Here is a 14,419-nt window from a genome sequence, read left to right as displayed (position 1 = left end):
TTTGACCCCAGTACTCTTTCCTGCCATGGCAGGGGGTCGGACTAGATGATCTTCTCAGGTCCCTTCTGACCCTAGAAACTATGAAACTATAAGAGAATCATTTAAAACTCTTTATTTTATTTGATTATTCTGGTGAGACAGATTTTTAGACATGGTACATTTCTAATATAAAATATAAATACTGTATATGTAAATCCAAGCGTAATTTTGTTTGGTTCAGTGAGCTCACAGTAATCTGAATTTCACTTTAAACCATTTCAGGGCTTCCCAGAAATCATCCTGAGAGTTACCACTCCTATATGTGGAATAATTTCTTTAAGCATATTGATATAGACCCTAATAACGCTCATATCCTGGATGGGAATGCTCTGGACTTGCAAGCAGAGTGTGATGCATTTGAAAAGAAAATTGAAGAGGCTGGGGGAATCGAACTGTTTGTTGGAGGTATGGGGAAATGCTCTAGCAGTGATCAGTTGTGGCTAATAAGTGGACTGAATCCTTCATTGGGACTTTCAGAATTTTTATCTAAGAACTTTTACTTTGAAGCACAGATTTAAGAGTCTTTGATTACTGATATCAAGAATCAGTTTGAATGTGAAGATGCAGAGAGTCCAATTTGTGGTAACTAACAAGTCTAAATAAACTTTAGTTCTAACTGTTGGGTGGGGGTGGGAGGGAATAAGATATGATTATGAAGAATGGTGAGGCAGTGCAGTGCAGAGGCAGTTCATTGTTTTTGAGATTATTTTAAAGCTTAGAAATGATTGATTCTTTTCTGCTTTGTAAAGGCATTGGTCCAGATGGTCACATTGCTTTCAATGAGCCAGGATCAAGTCTGTCTTCAAGAACAAGGTTAAAAACTTTAGCGATGGACACCATTTTGGCAAATGCTAAGTATTTTGATGGAGATTTATCTAAAGTACCAACTATGGCATTAACAGTCGGTGTGGGTACAGTGATGGATGCTAGAGAAGTAAGAGTTTTAATTCTAACTACTGCTTTTTAAAAATTTTTATTTGCATGTATTTATATTCAGGACACTACTATCAAAATTGTCTTTGAAATTTAAGATAAACTGAGAACTGTTTGCTTTTCAGGTAATGATTCTCATAACAGGTGCACATAAAGCTTTTGCCTTGTATAAGGCAATTGAAGAAGGGGTCAATCATATGTGGACAGTTTCTGCTTTCCAGCAGCACCCTCGCACTATCTTCGTATGTGATGAAGATGCTACTTTAGAACTAAGAGTTAAAACCGTGAAATATTTTAAAGGTGAGCACTAAATCAAAATAGAATAGTTGCCTTTGTTTGAATACTCAGTTTAAAAATGAAGTGGTTAAATCCTGGCCCTTCAGTGTAGCATGTATATTAAAGGAAAAAATGGCTACAGTATTTGAAATATGAAACATTGAGCTTTGTAATTTTGAATGTAATACAGTGTTTAAAAAACTTAACTGTGTTTCTTTCATGCAAAAAGAACAGTACAGAATCTGTGATGTTCAAAGAAAATTTGTCAGGGACATGGTCTCTCTCTCTCCCCCTCTTTTTTTTTTAAAGTTTGTACCCTTAGCCATATGCCCCTTCACTTTACTTTAAAAACACTGGAAGGTGAAATTCAGGTTTTTATTGATAAACTTGATACAAGACAGACTTATCGCAAATGACTTTAAGCTGTTAACATTTTTGCTGTAGTGTTTCTCCATCTTCCTTATTTGTCTTATCTGCTTATTGTGCTTAATAAGCTAAAATGTTGGTCCCCAGAAGCTCAATGTGTGACAAAGAGGTTGGAATGACTTAAGGACAGCTTGCCTAATCAGGCATTTGTATAACCAAATATCCACTGTTTCATAAATTGTCTTATCCAAGATGTACACGGTTTTACATGCTGCATTTTGATTTAATTATTTCACTGAAAGCTGCTTTATTGATATTTTATATATTGATCCTTAACTTACTTCTACTAATTGAATGGCTTTTTAATGTTATGGTGAAAGTTGCTACTTGACAAACTTGTTTCATTGTGATCTGTAGCAGATAAACCTGATGAGGCCAGGGAGACTGAGGCTGGGAAAATAACGTAGTTAGAAACTAAAGTTCTAGGGATTTAGGGAAGGGAGGGTGGGACTTGGTTTTGTTTTAATTGCAATATTATTTTATTTGTCCAGGGTCCGCTTGTTACTGTGAGTTAGGCTGGTGGCTTTCTGTCTTTTTAAAATTGCTTCAGTGTCCAAATCAATCTCTGGACACTACCAAGTTTAAAAGCAAACCAACATTTGGTACTGACGTATAACCACTGGCTTGATATTTTATACATGGGCATCTCATTGCTCTATTCTGTCTTTCTGTTATGGTTTTGCATTTAAAAAAATCTGTCTTTATCTACTGATCTGTCTTAATTGTTGAACTATTCTTATTGTGAACGTTTAATCTAAATTTGCCAGAATTACTTCATGAATTGAATATTTTCCCTCCTTCCACTATGCAAAATGTTATGAAGGTTCTTGAATAATGGATTTGTCACCTAACAGGCTTACTAATATATAACTAGACTTGTGACACTGATATGACCACTGCTTTGAAGAAGCAAAGGGCTATATGGAAAACTTATTTTGTACCCTTTCATAAACTGAATAGGATATTACTACTAGAATTTTTACTATTGACTGATTTGTAAAATAAGGTTGTGTAAAGTTTTAAATGGGGCCACAGTAGAAAGGCAGTAACAGCCCTAGCCATTGTTTTGGAAACTATACGCCAACTGCGAACTCTTTTCACTACCTAAATGACTTCAAAATGGAATATCCATTTTTCACTATCTCAAAACTTGGTTACTGTGTTCTTGAAATAACCAGTAATAAAAGGAATATCTCAGGAGGCATGAACTGGGGAGAATCTTTGGCCTGCAGTGCACATGGTGAACATGAGTAGGGAAATCCCTAAAATCTGTTTGACATTTAAGTCTAGGTACAGGCATTCAAAAAGCCTGAAATTGAATTGATCTAGTTTTCCTGGGTTTGTCTACACATTCAATTTAATGTGCTTTAGGTCATGCATGTTAAAATCCATTACCTCCATTGTAAGGTACTAGAAAAATGTGCATTAGCCTATTTTAATGTGCATTAGCTAAAGCACAGGGGTTTTTTTTTGTGATTTAACATGCATTAAAATAGGCTAATGTACATTTAAAGTCCACATGCATAGCTCAGATCATTAGCAAACAGAACACACGTTTGCCCTTTGGGGAGAGGTGAGAGGGAAAATCTTAGACCAGATTCTGCCACTTAAATCTGTTTGTGCATCAAACTTTTGTTCTGCTAAAGATATAGACCAGTTTCCAATCACTTATACTGGTAGAAGTGTAATGCCTGGCCTATGATGGCAGATATAAACTAGAAAAAACCCAAGGTGCTGGTGCTGCATAAAGTGGCTTTTCACATCGTTGCTTAGTTATCATTAAAACTGCATAGGGAACTGACTAAAGGAATTGCAGTTACTACAGCAACATGTAAGTTAGCCTCAATATGTGCATGTATTATGTTTTATATTTACAGACTCTTTAACATAACAACAGACACGGAATGTGCCATGTTACTGAACCAAGGTCAAGGGCCCTAACTTTAATTTTCTTACTGTTCAATTGAAAACACTAATATGAGTTTCTTATGCATGTGTAACTTTGATGGAAATAGATGAGTTGTATTGTAATAAGGTAATTCTAAACCGGATGAAAAATTAAAAAATAACGCATACAACAAACATTAGCCAGTGCTGTGGTTCGCCTCCTTTGGTTCAAGGTAGAATAGTCTTTAATGGTTGTTAACTTTGATAAAAAGCAGTTGAAATTGTGTTGAGGTCAGAGTCTGGTACTGATGTTGGCAAGCCTGGAAACTTAAGCTGCCATGACAGATGCTAAAAAAAATAAGTTATACTCTGAAACACCCCAAAATTGGGTGACCTTCCACTTCCTCTCCCATTGCTCCTTTGAGAAGTATTAACAAGTTTTGTTTTTGATGTATGACTTGTAACAGCATCTCTAGCTTGTGAATGTCTGTTGAAAAGAGTTTTATGGTATAAAACTGAGACACCAGTGCCCAGCGTGTTGAATCTATATGGGGGTTTTTGATCTTTTCAATAACTTTGGTCTTTTTGTTCTGCAAGCCTCAGTGCATGGGAAGCTTATTAATAGACATCTTCACAAATAGTAATTAGGGCTGCGTGAAGCTTTGGTCCCTGATTCAGTTCGGCGCCTAAATCCAGATAGAATCAGGAAACCCTTTTAATCTCTCCAAATTTAATCAAAACCCTCTGAATCGATTCAGAAAGATTTGGCAATTCGGATATAGACATAGCTTTTAAATGTTTTCTACATACCTCAAGGTACCAGGTGGTTTGTGAATGCTGCGATGGTAAGGTGGGGATGGAGCATCCCTCAGGAGCTCGTGGGGCTCTCCAGCATGCTCAGTAGCAGACCCAAAAGTGGACCAGAAGCACTTCCAGGTTTGCTGCCGAGCACGCCTTCCCCCTCCGTTCCCCCTCCCCCCACCACCTGAGCATTTGCAGCATTCACGAGCCGCACCTCGTATGTTGAAAAAAACATTTAAAGCTGTGTCTATGGCTGAATCGCTGATTTGTATCTAATATGGCCCATTTCGCACACCCGTAATAGTAATCTTTCATGTCACAATCCAGACCACTTTGGAGCATCATCAGACTAGTATATGATGCAATTCCTGGTCATCATAAACCATGGAATAAAGGAATTGTGTAACACATGTATTGCAGTCAGTTTAACTTCTGCCCCAGAAGAGGAACCAGTGCATCTGTGTACTCCAAAATCCAGTTGAAATCGGAGGCTAAAAACTGATTGGCAGTAACAGTCAACTGTTTGGATACAACTGAAACGTTGAATTTCCTAGTGGTGACTTGAGTTGGTTTATTCCAAAAATACATAGTATGGATATATCACTTTGGGGCATTTAGGAACTTTCACTGCCCTTTCTGCTTAATCTCTGTACTTCTAGTAACTGCCTGCATAAAATTGTTTTTTTCTAAAAGTGCTTTTGAGTGGTCATTCTGTTTTCTCTGCTAATTTAGTGGACTGTTAAAAATGTATTTACTTGTAGAAAAATAAACAGAGAATGTGTGCTGACTTTTACATTAGCTGCTTTTTCCCCCCTAAGGTTTAATGCATGTGCACAATAAACTTGTGGATCCATTGTACAGTATGAAAGAGAACTGAAGGAGGAATTGAGGAGGAACTTCACATGGGTGAACACAGCAACTACTTTTAGGTAGCAGATGAATTTACTGCTATGCAATATACTGAAAACTGGCTAAATTGGGGAATATTAGGTACTGTAATTTTTTTTAAGGTCCAATATTTATACAGTCACATTCCGTATCTATATGATGTGTTTGTACATTTTGCTATAACTTTTTGGTATCTTGAGTTTAGCAAATAAGAATGGAAGTTGCTTGTTATAAGAAATGGCAAACAGAGTACTCTGTCTAGCACAGCAGTGTAATGTGTTGGAGTAAATGGAATCTTGGTTCAAGCATTATAATCTTAGTTCCAATAGTGCAAAACTACACTCCTCGTTCTAGTTTTTAGAGGCAAAACAATTTTGGCCTCTCCATTGTCAACTGGTATGGACTTGTAAATTGCACGTTTTTTTACTATGAAATGCTGTTTACATATGTCAAATGCACACTGAGCTTTTGCACTTGGTTGCCTTAAACTTAACTTACTCTAATTGCTCTTGAACATCTCCTAAGTACTACTGCACAAAATTCAGGCAAATAAAAAAAACAAACATGGAAACAGTGCCTAAAAATGCAGCTGCCCCCTTCAAAAACTTTATTTTACAATTTTGTACATGTCAGATTTCTGCCCTCACACTTTTTCTTTGTTACGTTACTAACCATATAAAAATGCTAAATTAATTTGTAATTACAAGCTTTGTAAATGAGGAAAAATGTTAAGTGTTTCTTTTTTTTTAAGACAAGAATTTAGTTGCTTCAGTGATGTGATAATATAACCTCTTTGCAATTATTTAATGTAATAGTCTACAAAAGGTCATTGTATTAAAACAAGTCTATCTGTTACTGAGCCACTTTGCAGTAGAATAGCTATTTTGCATTGTATTGTTATAATTGTTGAACACTCTACATTCTTGCTCTGAGTAAAGCTTACATACACAAACCAAAAATGTCTAAATTTTTATTTTGTTGAACATAAAGGAGGGCTAAAGAGCAGACTAGTTTTCAGTGAGTTGTAGTGAAAGGATACTTTTGTTCTCCTCTAGGTAAGAGGGCAGTTAATCTCATCCCAGGCCAGCTCCTCAAAAACATAGTATAAAAATATCAGTGGGGGCCAGCCTTTTTGCTGGACATACCACGTATTAGCTGCACACTCCTTCCTGAGTGCCATTTCAGTCCCTTTCCCTTACCCAACCTGCTCAGCTTTCTGCTTCCTGCCTTGTGCTCCATAGCTAATCTACATTATCTGCCACGGGGTGGATCTATGCAAGATGGTTACTGCACAATTGACTATTTTAATGGCACAGACTTCTCAGGGTCTACTCGTGTGCCCTTATTAGGGTACATGAAACTAATAAACTCTGCAGCTTGTACATACAAGTACTATCCTGCTGCGGAGTTCTTGTCAGCATCTACATATGTGCTGCTGCATACCAGCTGGCTGAGGCATGAGGGTGCTTCAGTTCCTGAGCTGCTAGCCAGCTAGCCCCATCACCCTCATGCTCCAACTACCTCCTTCACAGCAGTTTGAGCATGGTCAGAGCAGCCCCAGGCTAGCCCCTGGGCCCCCTCAATGTGCTGCAGTCCAGATGCATATGTAAAACATGTGCCAAGGAGCAATAAACTGCAGAGCAATAAGCTGGAAGTTTATTGCTGCCTCCAATGGCATGTGTAGATGCACACATTGTATACCTGTCCCCATGCAAACCTACTGTATGTTACACACAGGCTGCCTGTGGCACCAGTGTCACAGGCTAGCAACCCCCAGTATAAAGTAATTATTTAATGAAAGTACTTTGAGGCTGAACAGACTTTAAAAATAAAGTAAAGTAGTCAGTGTTCTTTTTGTGCTCCTTTTCATGCTTTATAAAACATTTGCTTGTGAAAATTACATTCTTGAAAGCTAAATTGAAAGCATTCCTTAACTACAAGTGTGTCATACACAGGTAGGTTTATTACTGAATAGCCCTTTAGCAGCAGGCTGCCACTAAGTACAAGTAGGGAAACACAGTAAATCTTACCGGTGTCAAAAAAATCAAATGAAACATTACCAGCCTCAAATACAAAGTTAAATTCCTTCTGAAGCTTGAAGCTAAACTTGCAATAAGTGTATTCTAAAACTAGTAATAACACAGAAAAATAAGCAAGCTGTAACAAATAGCTATGCAGCTGGTAAGAGCACTATATAATACTTAATTCATTTCCACATCTTCCTTCCAGGGTGTGTCTACACAAAGTACTTAATGCACCGTAGCCTAATAACACTGTGCAGTAGCATGCCAGGCAAAAACCACGTCAATATGCTACTGTACAGTAAATGTTGCTAAAAAAATCATGTGCCAGCACTACTGAACAATAACTATAGTTACTGTACATTGTGTTAGTACTTCATTAAGCAAGTACTAAATTAGATGCACAGTAACTACTGTGCATTAATAAACATGTAGATGTACCCACAGAGACTTAATGGAACCCTTCTAGAATTTTTTTAGTTGAAATTTTTCAGGAGGGAAATAAAAACTAGCTTCTGCATTTCTTGCAGGAATAGCTATTTTCACAGGGCAAAGATTTATATAGGGCCACTCTGTTCCTTTTTTTGATCCCACATTCAATCTTAGTTGTCCTCTGCATGAACTTGCCTTTGTACCTTGTTCTGAGTAACATCAATTACCAGAAACCTGTCTCAAAAAAGGAAGCATCTGTTTAGTGCTGGATTATGTTATAGAATAAGCCCACTTCATTCACTAAGACAATTGTTTTAATATCTTTGATAAGGTCCAACTCCATCCAACCTCTTGGCAATTCTCATCTTTCTTCTTACATTACCCATGTCTGAAATCTTTTTCTGGTTCAGTGATGATCTGGGAAATGTACAAGTGTTACATTTATATTAACCTAAACAAAGTTAGATGGACTTAAATGCCTAGTCCTGCAGCCATTCACAGGTCTTTAAGTTGTCCCCAAAAGTGTGCTTGATCTAAATTAGTTTACTTCCAGGAAATTATCCTTAAAAGTTAGTTCACTTGCTCTCCAAAGGGTTAACCTGATCTAGCAAATGCCTGTGTTCACAATACTGCCCTAGGGCTGGAAAAGCCCAACCACTTGCCACCCCTAGGCCTGTACTATTCCTGCCCACTAACCCTAACCAGGCTATTTTTAATCTTCCTGGATCAAGCAATCAGCCCACCACCAATTTCTTACTTAAAGGAAGCCACCTAAATTTAAGCTGGGTATAAACATTTGTATATGCATCTCTTCAAAGGTAAGCTTCTCTTCAGAAATACCGATCCTGTCATTTTTTTAATGAGTATGTTTCCTGATCTATACGTAGTATGTTGGAGAACTAACCACTCCAAGAATTAAAAAGATCCGTCTGTGTCCAGAACTGACTCTATCCCTCTATTTAATAGCAGAATGTATAGAAGACCTTAGCTCATGGATCAGCAATCTATTTAGGCAGAATGTGAAAAACACCTGTAATCTTGACTTGTAATATGCTGGAATGCCAGGGGCAGACAGCATGGGAGCTATAAGGGGCCCAATCCCTGTTGTGTGCTAGGGGCTGGGTTTATGCTGCCACATGCCAAGCAAAATGCCTTTGCATGCCACACACTGGTAGGCATGCCAAGAGTTGCCTACCCCTGCCTTGGATGCTTCTCCCTGTTGCCCAGCTGAAGCAGCCCCTAGCATTGGCAGGTACAGGCTGCTGACTCTTGTTTTAGGTTCTTCCTAATACAGATAAGGAATAACCTGGCCCTGGTGTCTTTGCTGAATCTGTAATTGGGCTGGACAGAAGAACAGCTGAGCAATACTAACAGGATTTAAGGAACTTGATTGCATGTTCTCTTCATCTATTATCTGAAACACTAAAATTAGACTCCCCCAACTACTTAACCACATCTTGCTGTAATATATGTACTATTAGCTAAAAATAGCAACTTTAGCAAGTAAGTTGGACAATTATTATTTTGAGGTAACTATTCAATACAAGAAGAATAATTTTCTCAATAAGAAAATTACCTTGCTGTGATGACAGTTAATATACTAGAATTCTGTTTTATACAGCTGTATGATGCACTGCCCTGGTTCTCTCGGGCACAAGAAGTTTCCACAAGGTTAGACACAGCGTATTATTCATGGTGTTAGAATGAGTTATTTACTCAAATATTGGAAAGTATAAAATTTTAATCAAAATTATGTGGAAAAATATTTAGTTTTCAATCATTCAAGTTTAATTTCCTAAGACCATTTACAAGCATTTGTACATATTATCAAGTAGCACCTGGTAATAAAAACTGAACTGTAGTTTACAAAAATATATACACATGATTACAATAGTATCTCTGAATATGCAGGTACAACATTTCATATTACAAATCAAATACACCAGATGGAAGTTACACACCAATTCCCCCAGAAGTATTAAAGTATATTATTAGTCTCCAATTATTTGTTAGATTGTCTCTTTAGGACAGTTATAAAGGCATCTTTTGGCACTTCCACATTGCCAATTTTCCTCATCTTCTTCTTTCCCTCTGCTTGTTTCTTTAAAAGCTTCATTTTTCTTGAAATATCTCCTCCATACTATTAAAGAGGAAAAAATAGTCTAAAAGTTATACTGTGCTATAATGCAAGTTTTAAAACTATATTATGAAGTCTACCAGAGTCTCTCTTTTTTAAGTTAGTTTTATTATGTGTTGCTTATCAAGTCCCAATAGTCACAATAGTCACCTCTTGGAAGGGAGAAGAGAGTCATTTTAGGCAGTTCCATAGGTATGCACTATCAGTTTCCCCATCACACAGGTTGATCACATGCTGAATTTGCTCAATAGCTACAAAGACTAAGGGAAAGCAATCTTTACTTCTCTAACTTATTTCTGGTCTTTTAGATCCTTAAAAGTCTAACAAGTGTTACTTTTTGTATAATTCTAGTCTGTGTAAAGCTAAGCTTTACATCATTCAAACTACATTCTAAATTGATCACTGAAAATCAATGTAAACCTGTCTATAAACTAGTGTCAGCTTGGGGACTTTCTTATATCACTGACTCAGGTGTGTGGGTGTGTCACACCCCCCCACCCCCGCTGAAAAACAGCCAACTTCTCTGAACTGTATTACAAGTATAGTAAAAGCACCAGGATGCAAAAAGACATAATCACCACAATACATTTAGATTTCTCTCTCTCCCTTTCCAGAAAGGCTCACAGTGGGTTACAATATCCAAACAATCCACAAGAAAGAAAAGCAAGCACAACGTCTTTGGCAGACACGGAAAGAGGCTCAAGGAAGTAGGTAGGTAGATCATGTCCCTTTAGTGAAAGGATTTACATTTAAATGCATTAAGAATTCCCCAACTGAAAAATACCTACACATTTTGCCAGGACATCCTTTCTGTAAGCTTTCAACCTGAAAGAGAAAATACCACATACTTTCTGCATGACTGAACATCTTAGGAAGTCTAGGCCCTCCATGTGGTGCCTTATTCTAACCCTTAAGAACACATGAAACAATAGAAACACAATCCTCAGATGGTTGGGCATGATTACTCAAATCAGTATTGCATTTAAACTACTCTAGTCCAAACTAAACTTGAAGGTTGCCTTTTAAACTCTGCCCATATTTTTTGAATTTTGCAGTTATTCAAGAGTGTATGTTACATAACTAAAATGTTATGCTCTCCCTCTTTAAAAGCCACACCTGCAACTTTATCAAAGTAAGTGTAGTTTAAAAATGTATAATACTTTCACTAACCAAAAGCCAGCAATTTTTGTGTAGCCAAAAGAGTGCATTATTGCAATGAAGCAATGTTCACCCTCTGCTAGATGAATGAACATCTCAGCCAAGGTGTCACAGCACCCTGGAATGTCCTGAGATCCTTTCAGGAGTGCCATGGAACAACCCAGAGATTTCAAACAGGAATCCATTGTTAAAAACATCCTGTCCTGCTGCAGCCTGAGTTCTTTGCAACAGAAAAATTCCTATTATTTTTCCTTAGTCAAAAATGTGAAAAACTAAGAGCTGGCATTTACACCAAGGGATACCTTGGGTCTAGAAAAGTTGAGAACCATTTTATTAGAGATGACTAGTTGTTTAACGGCATGCCCTGATTTCTACTGTTCATAAATTCTTTACATATTAAGAACCACTTAAGTTATTAAGATAACTTTTTCCACTTGGATCCTCTATTGTCTGCAATTACTTGCAATAATCCAAATCCTAGTGTTTTGCAGCAACCAAAAAACTGAATTGGTATCATACCAAGCAACAATGGTCAGTTTTCAGTGGAGCTGGTTTTGGAGAAATGCCTTTGTCCTGCCTGCAGTGTTTCCTATGGAAGCAGCAGCTTGCAAAGGGATGGAAAACAGAAAAGAACTCTCCTGCCACTCATATTTCCAAGGTGCTAGGACCCTTTATTAAATGGAAGTCTAATCAAGGATAGCATACAGCAAGAAAATTTTATCAGAGAAAACTATTTTGCTACATCCTAGAAGTAACTCCTTTGAGATCTGCTTCCAACTTAAGCTCCATCCATTAAAAGCATTTTGTTTTTATACACTCATAGTAACAACACTGGATTTTTTTTCTTTGACTTTATAAACTTCAAAAGAATAACAGATTCAAAATCTGAAAATCAAGCAATCATTTTATTATGCAAGAAACTGACAGTATATGGGGTATAGATAGACAAAACAATTATACCAAAAAGGAGAGGGTTGGAAATTACCATGTGCCACTGCAGCTGTATCTAGTGTCCAGCCCAATCCCACATCAAGTGGAAACTAAACTGCACTATTTAGCCATTTCAAAATGCCCCAATTTAGCTTTACTTACTGCAAGATACAGTGAACAAACAGAACAGTTAGGACTGATCAGCTGATATGTTTCTGAGCAGGAAGTCCCCCCACTTTTAATTCAGTATAATGGTTTCATCTGCCCATACCTTATAAGAGAAAAAATGTAGGCCACCTTATTTAAGTCTTCCACTGGTTGGAAATGTAAGTGACAGCACCTTACCTGTTTCAGGGTGAACAGTGGCTCGGTTATACAACAAAATCTATTTGAACAGAAAATAAAAAGTTCTCATCACAAAACTTCACTGAAGTCAGAAAAAGTGCAACTTACGTTTCTCTTGCAATAATTTTCTTGCCAATAACAGCCTGGATGGCAATTTCAAACAGCTGTCTAGGAATAGCATCTTTTAAACGTTCACATATGGCTTTACCAACAGCATATGCCTTGTCCCTGAAAAAGAAATATACAAGAGTTTTTAGGGCAAGTAGTGCAACCCTAGAAAAAAATATTAAAGATAACTATTTCTAACACTTTTATTATAAAGACTTCACACAATCTGCAGTAGAGAAGTTCAAAATATATTGTCAATATATTGCATCTTATTGAATAAGTAGTTCAATATAATTAAACTAATTTCAGTTTAAGACGTCTAATTTAAGAATTCTGGTCCTTTGATATTGACTTTCATATCCTTGGACTCTGTATTAAAATATGCTCTAATACTGGAATAATTCAGCTCGAAAGTCTTACCCAGTTTTTGAAGGAAGGGTCTATCTTAAGGAAGATAATGTTTCACTGATATGGAGGTAAAATCACATACAAAGATAGGATTCGACTAAGGACTGGAAAAAGTAGTCGAATGAATCTGGACACTGCAGCCTCCTTCTCTTTTGAAGAAGCTTGCCTTGTTAATTAAAAATGCAGAAAATAATATTTGCTTACAGTGCCCAAGTGTATGTTTCCATTTTATAAATATGAACTCTACATATGTTCTCTTTTTCCAGTCTATGATAAACTCTCTTCTCACCAAACCTGTTCAATTTCCAAATCACAATGGATTCAGAAGCTAAAGACCAATGAAGGGTTGTATGCCAAACCCTATTTTGAAAAGGTAATAGAAACTCAACATGATAAATTATGAAAAAAAACTTTATATATCATAGGAACCTGGTAGAAATGCCGTCTTCACTGTGTGTACACTCTTCCAAGTATGGCGTAACTCAGGAAGACAAAAGCAAATTTACATGGAACCGAAATTATGTGGAACATAGAACTAAGCAACTTCCAGTTGGATTCCTTTAAGAAACTAGTGTGTTATTCTCATCAAACCTTTCCACAATATTGTCTGCTCTCTTCAAAGGAGAAAGTTTATCCTTCTCCTTCTCTTGCTTATCCACAGTTACCCTATCTTAACATTTTCTACTTTCTCCAATTAATAATTTGTATCTTTTAAAAATAATTAAAGTATTAAGTATGTCTCAAGTTTTAAAATGCCTCTTTTCTTTTACAGATCATTCCTGAAGGCAGCTGAACGGTGAAGTATTCTGTCCTATATTAATGTATGTTACCATCATCTATAAAACTATTTTTGATTCACTAGCTAAGGCCGTCCAGTTCATCAACTCACTTGTGTACAACAGTTGCAAGTTCCTCAACAGTGTTTCCATTTAAAAGAAAATCCATTTTGACAAGGTCTGCTGCCTGGTATCCTGCATCTTCATAATCAAAACTACACAGAGAAAAAGTTTAAAAGTCAGCAACACTTGTGACGAATCCTGTGATCCTGGTGTTAAAAAGTTTGTTTTCTATACCATTTTGTAAAAAGACACTTGGATTTTTGTTAAAATACAGACAGATTCCTTAAATTGTTTTACTAAATTTCATAGATGTCATAGACATTAGGGCTGGAAGGGACCTCGGAAGATCGAGTCCAGCCCCCTGCCCAAAGGGCAGGAAGTCAGCTGGGGTCATAGGATCCCAGCAAGATAAGCATCCAATTTACTCTTGGATTATAGTTTACAAAGGCCAGATGAAAAACTACTACTAAGTAGTAGGAGAGTATTCTGAGAATTACAATAGTACATTACAAAAATAGTTGTCTCCAGAACTGAAAAAAATCTTATTCCCAAATATCGGCAGGCATCCTCTCTTCCAGCTATTGAGTAGGGTAAGTTGGGACCAGTGGTGCACCCCCTGAGAACCCGCATGCACCCCCTGAGCAGCTGCGATGGGCAGGGGGGCAGGCACCCTTCCCCCATGAGCACCAGTCAGGACGTGGGAGTGCTGGATGTAGGCCACGGCCGCTTCTGGTTGGTAGCTTTGCCACAGGGATGCCCCCACCCCTGGTCAGACCCCACCCCCCTCCCAG

At 37.3% G+C, this 14,419-nt stretch overlaps 2 protein-coding genes across 3 annotated transcripts in view; one reads left to right on the top strand and one right to left on the bottom strand.

Moving 5' to 3' along the window:
* The window catches only part of GNPDA2 (glucosamine-6-phosphate deaminase 2), a 17,319-nt gene extending 4,113 nt beyond the window's left edge, over nt 1-13,206 (top strand). Inside the window, exons 4-8 of one of the 2 annotated variants that reach the window (XR_002099227.1) lie at nt 262-444; nt 789-973; nt 1,098-1,272; nt 5,181-5,352; nt 13,056-13,206. Coding sequence is in view for 1 of the 2 variants with exons in the window: in XM_019526078.1 (XP_019381623.1) it covers nt 262-444; nt 789-973; nt 1,098-1,272; nt 5,181-5,239 (602 nt within the window). In the remaining variant the exon portion in view is untranslated. Of the gene's footprint in view, nt 1-261; nt 445-788; nt 974-1,097; nt 1,273-5,180; nt 6,204-13,055 lie in introns of those variants that run through there. The other variant, XM_019526078.1, reaches the window with a different exon arrangement.
* GUF1 (GUF1 homolog, GTPase) overlaps nt 9,427-14,419 on the bottom strand; it is a 60,891-nt gene continuing 55,898 nt past the window's right edge. Inside the window, 4 exon segments of the mRNA XM_019526077.1 lie at nt 9,427-9,843; nt 10,629-10,665; nt 12,382-12,501; nt 13,679-13,780. Coding sequence (XP_019381622.1) covers nt 9,706-9,843; nt 10,629-10,665; nt 12,382-12,501; nt 13,679-13,780 — 397 coding nt within the window. The 3' untranslated portion in view covers nt 9,427-9,705.

Source organism: Gavialis gangeticus, unplaced genomic scaffold (assembly GCF_001723915.1).
Source record: "Gavialis gangeticus isolate Ggan-Ray unplaced genomic scaffold, GavGan_comp1, whole genome shotgun sequence".
Classification (NCBI taxonomy): domain Eukaryota; kingdom Metazoa; phylum Chordata; order Crocodylia; family Gavialidae; genus Gavialis; species Gavialis gangeticus.
This window is presented reverse-complemented; position numbering and strand designations above follow the sequence as displayed.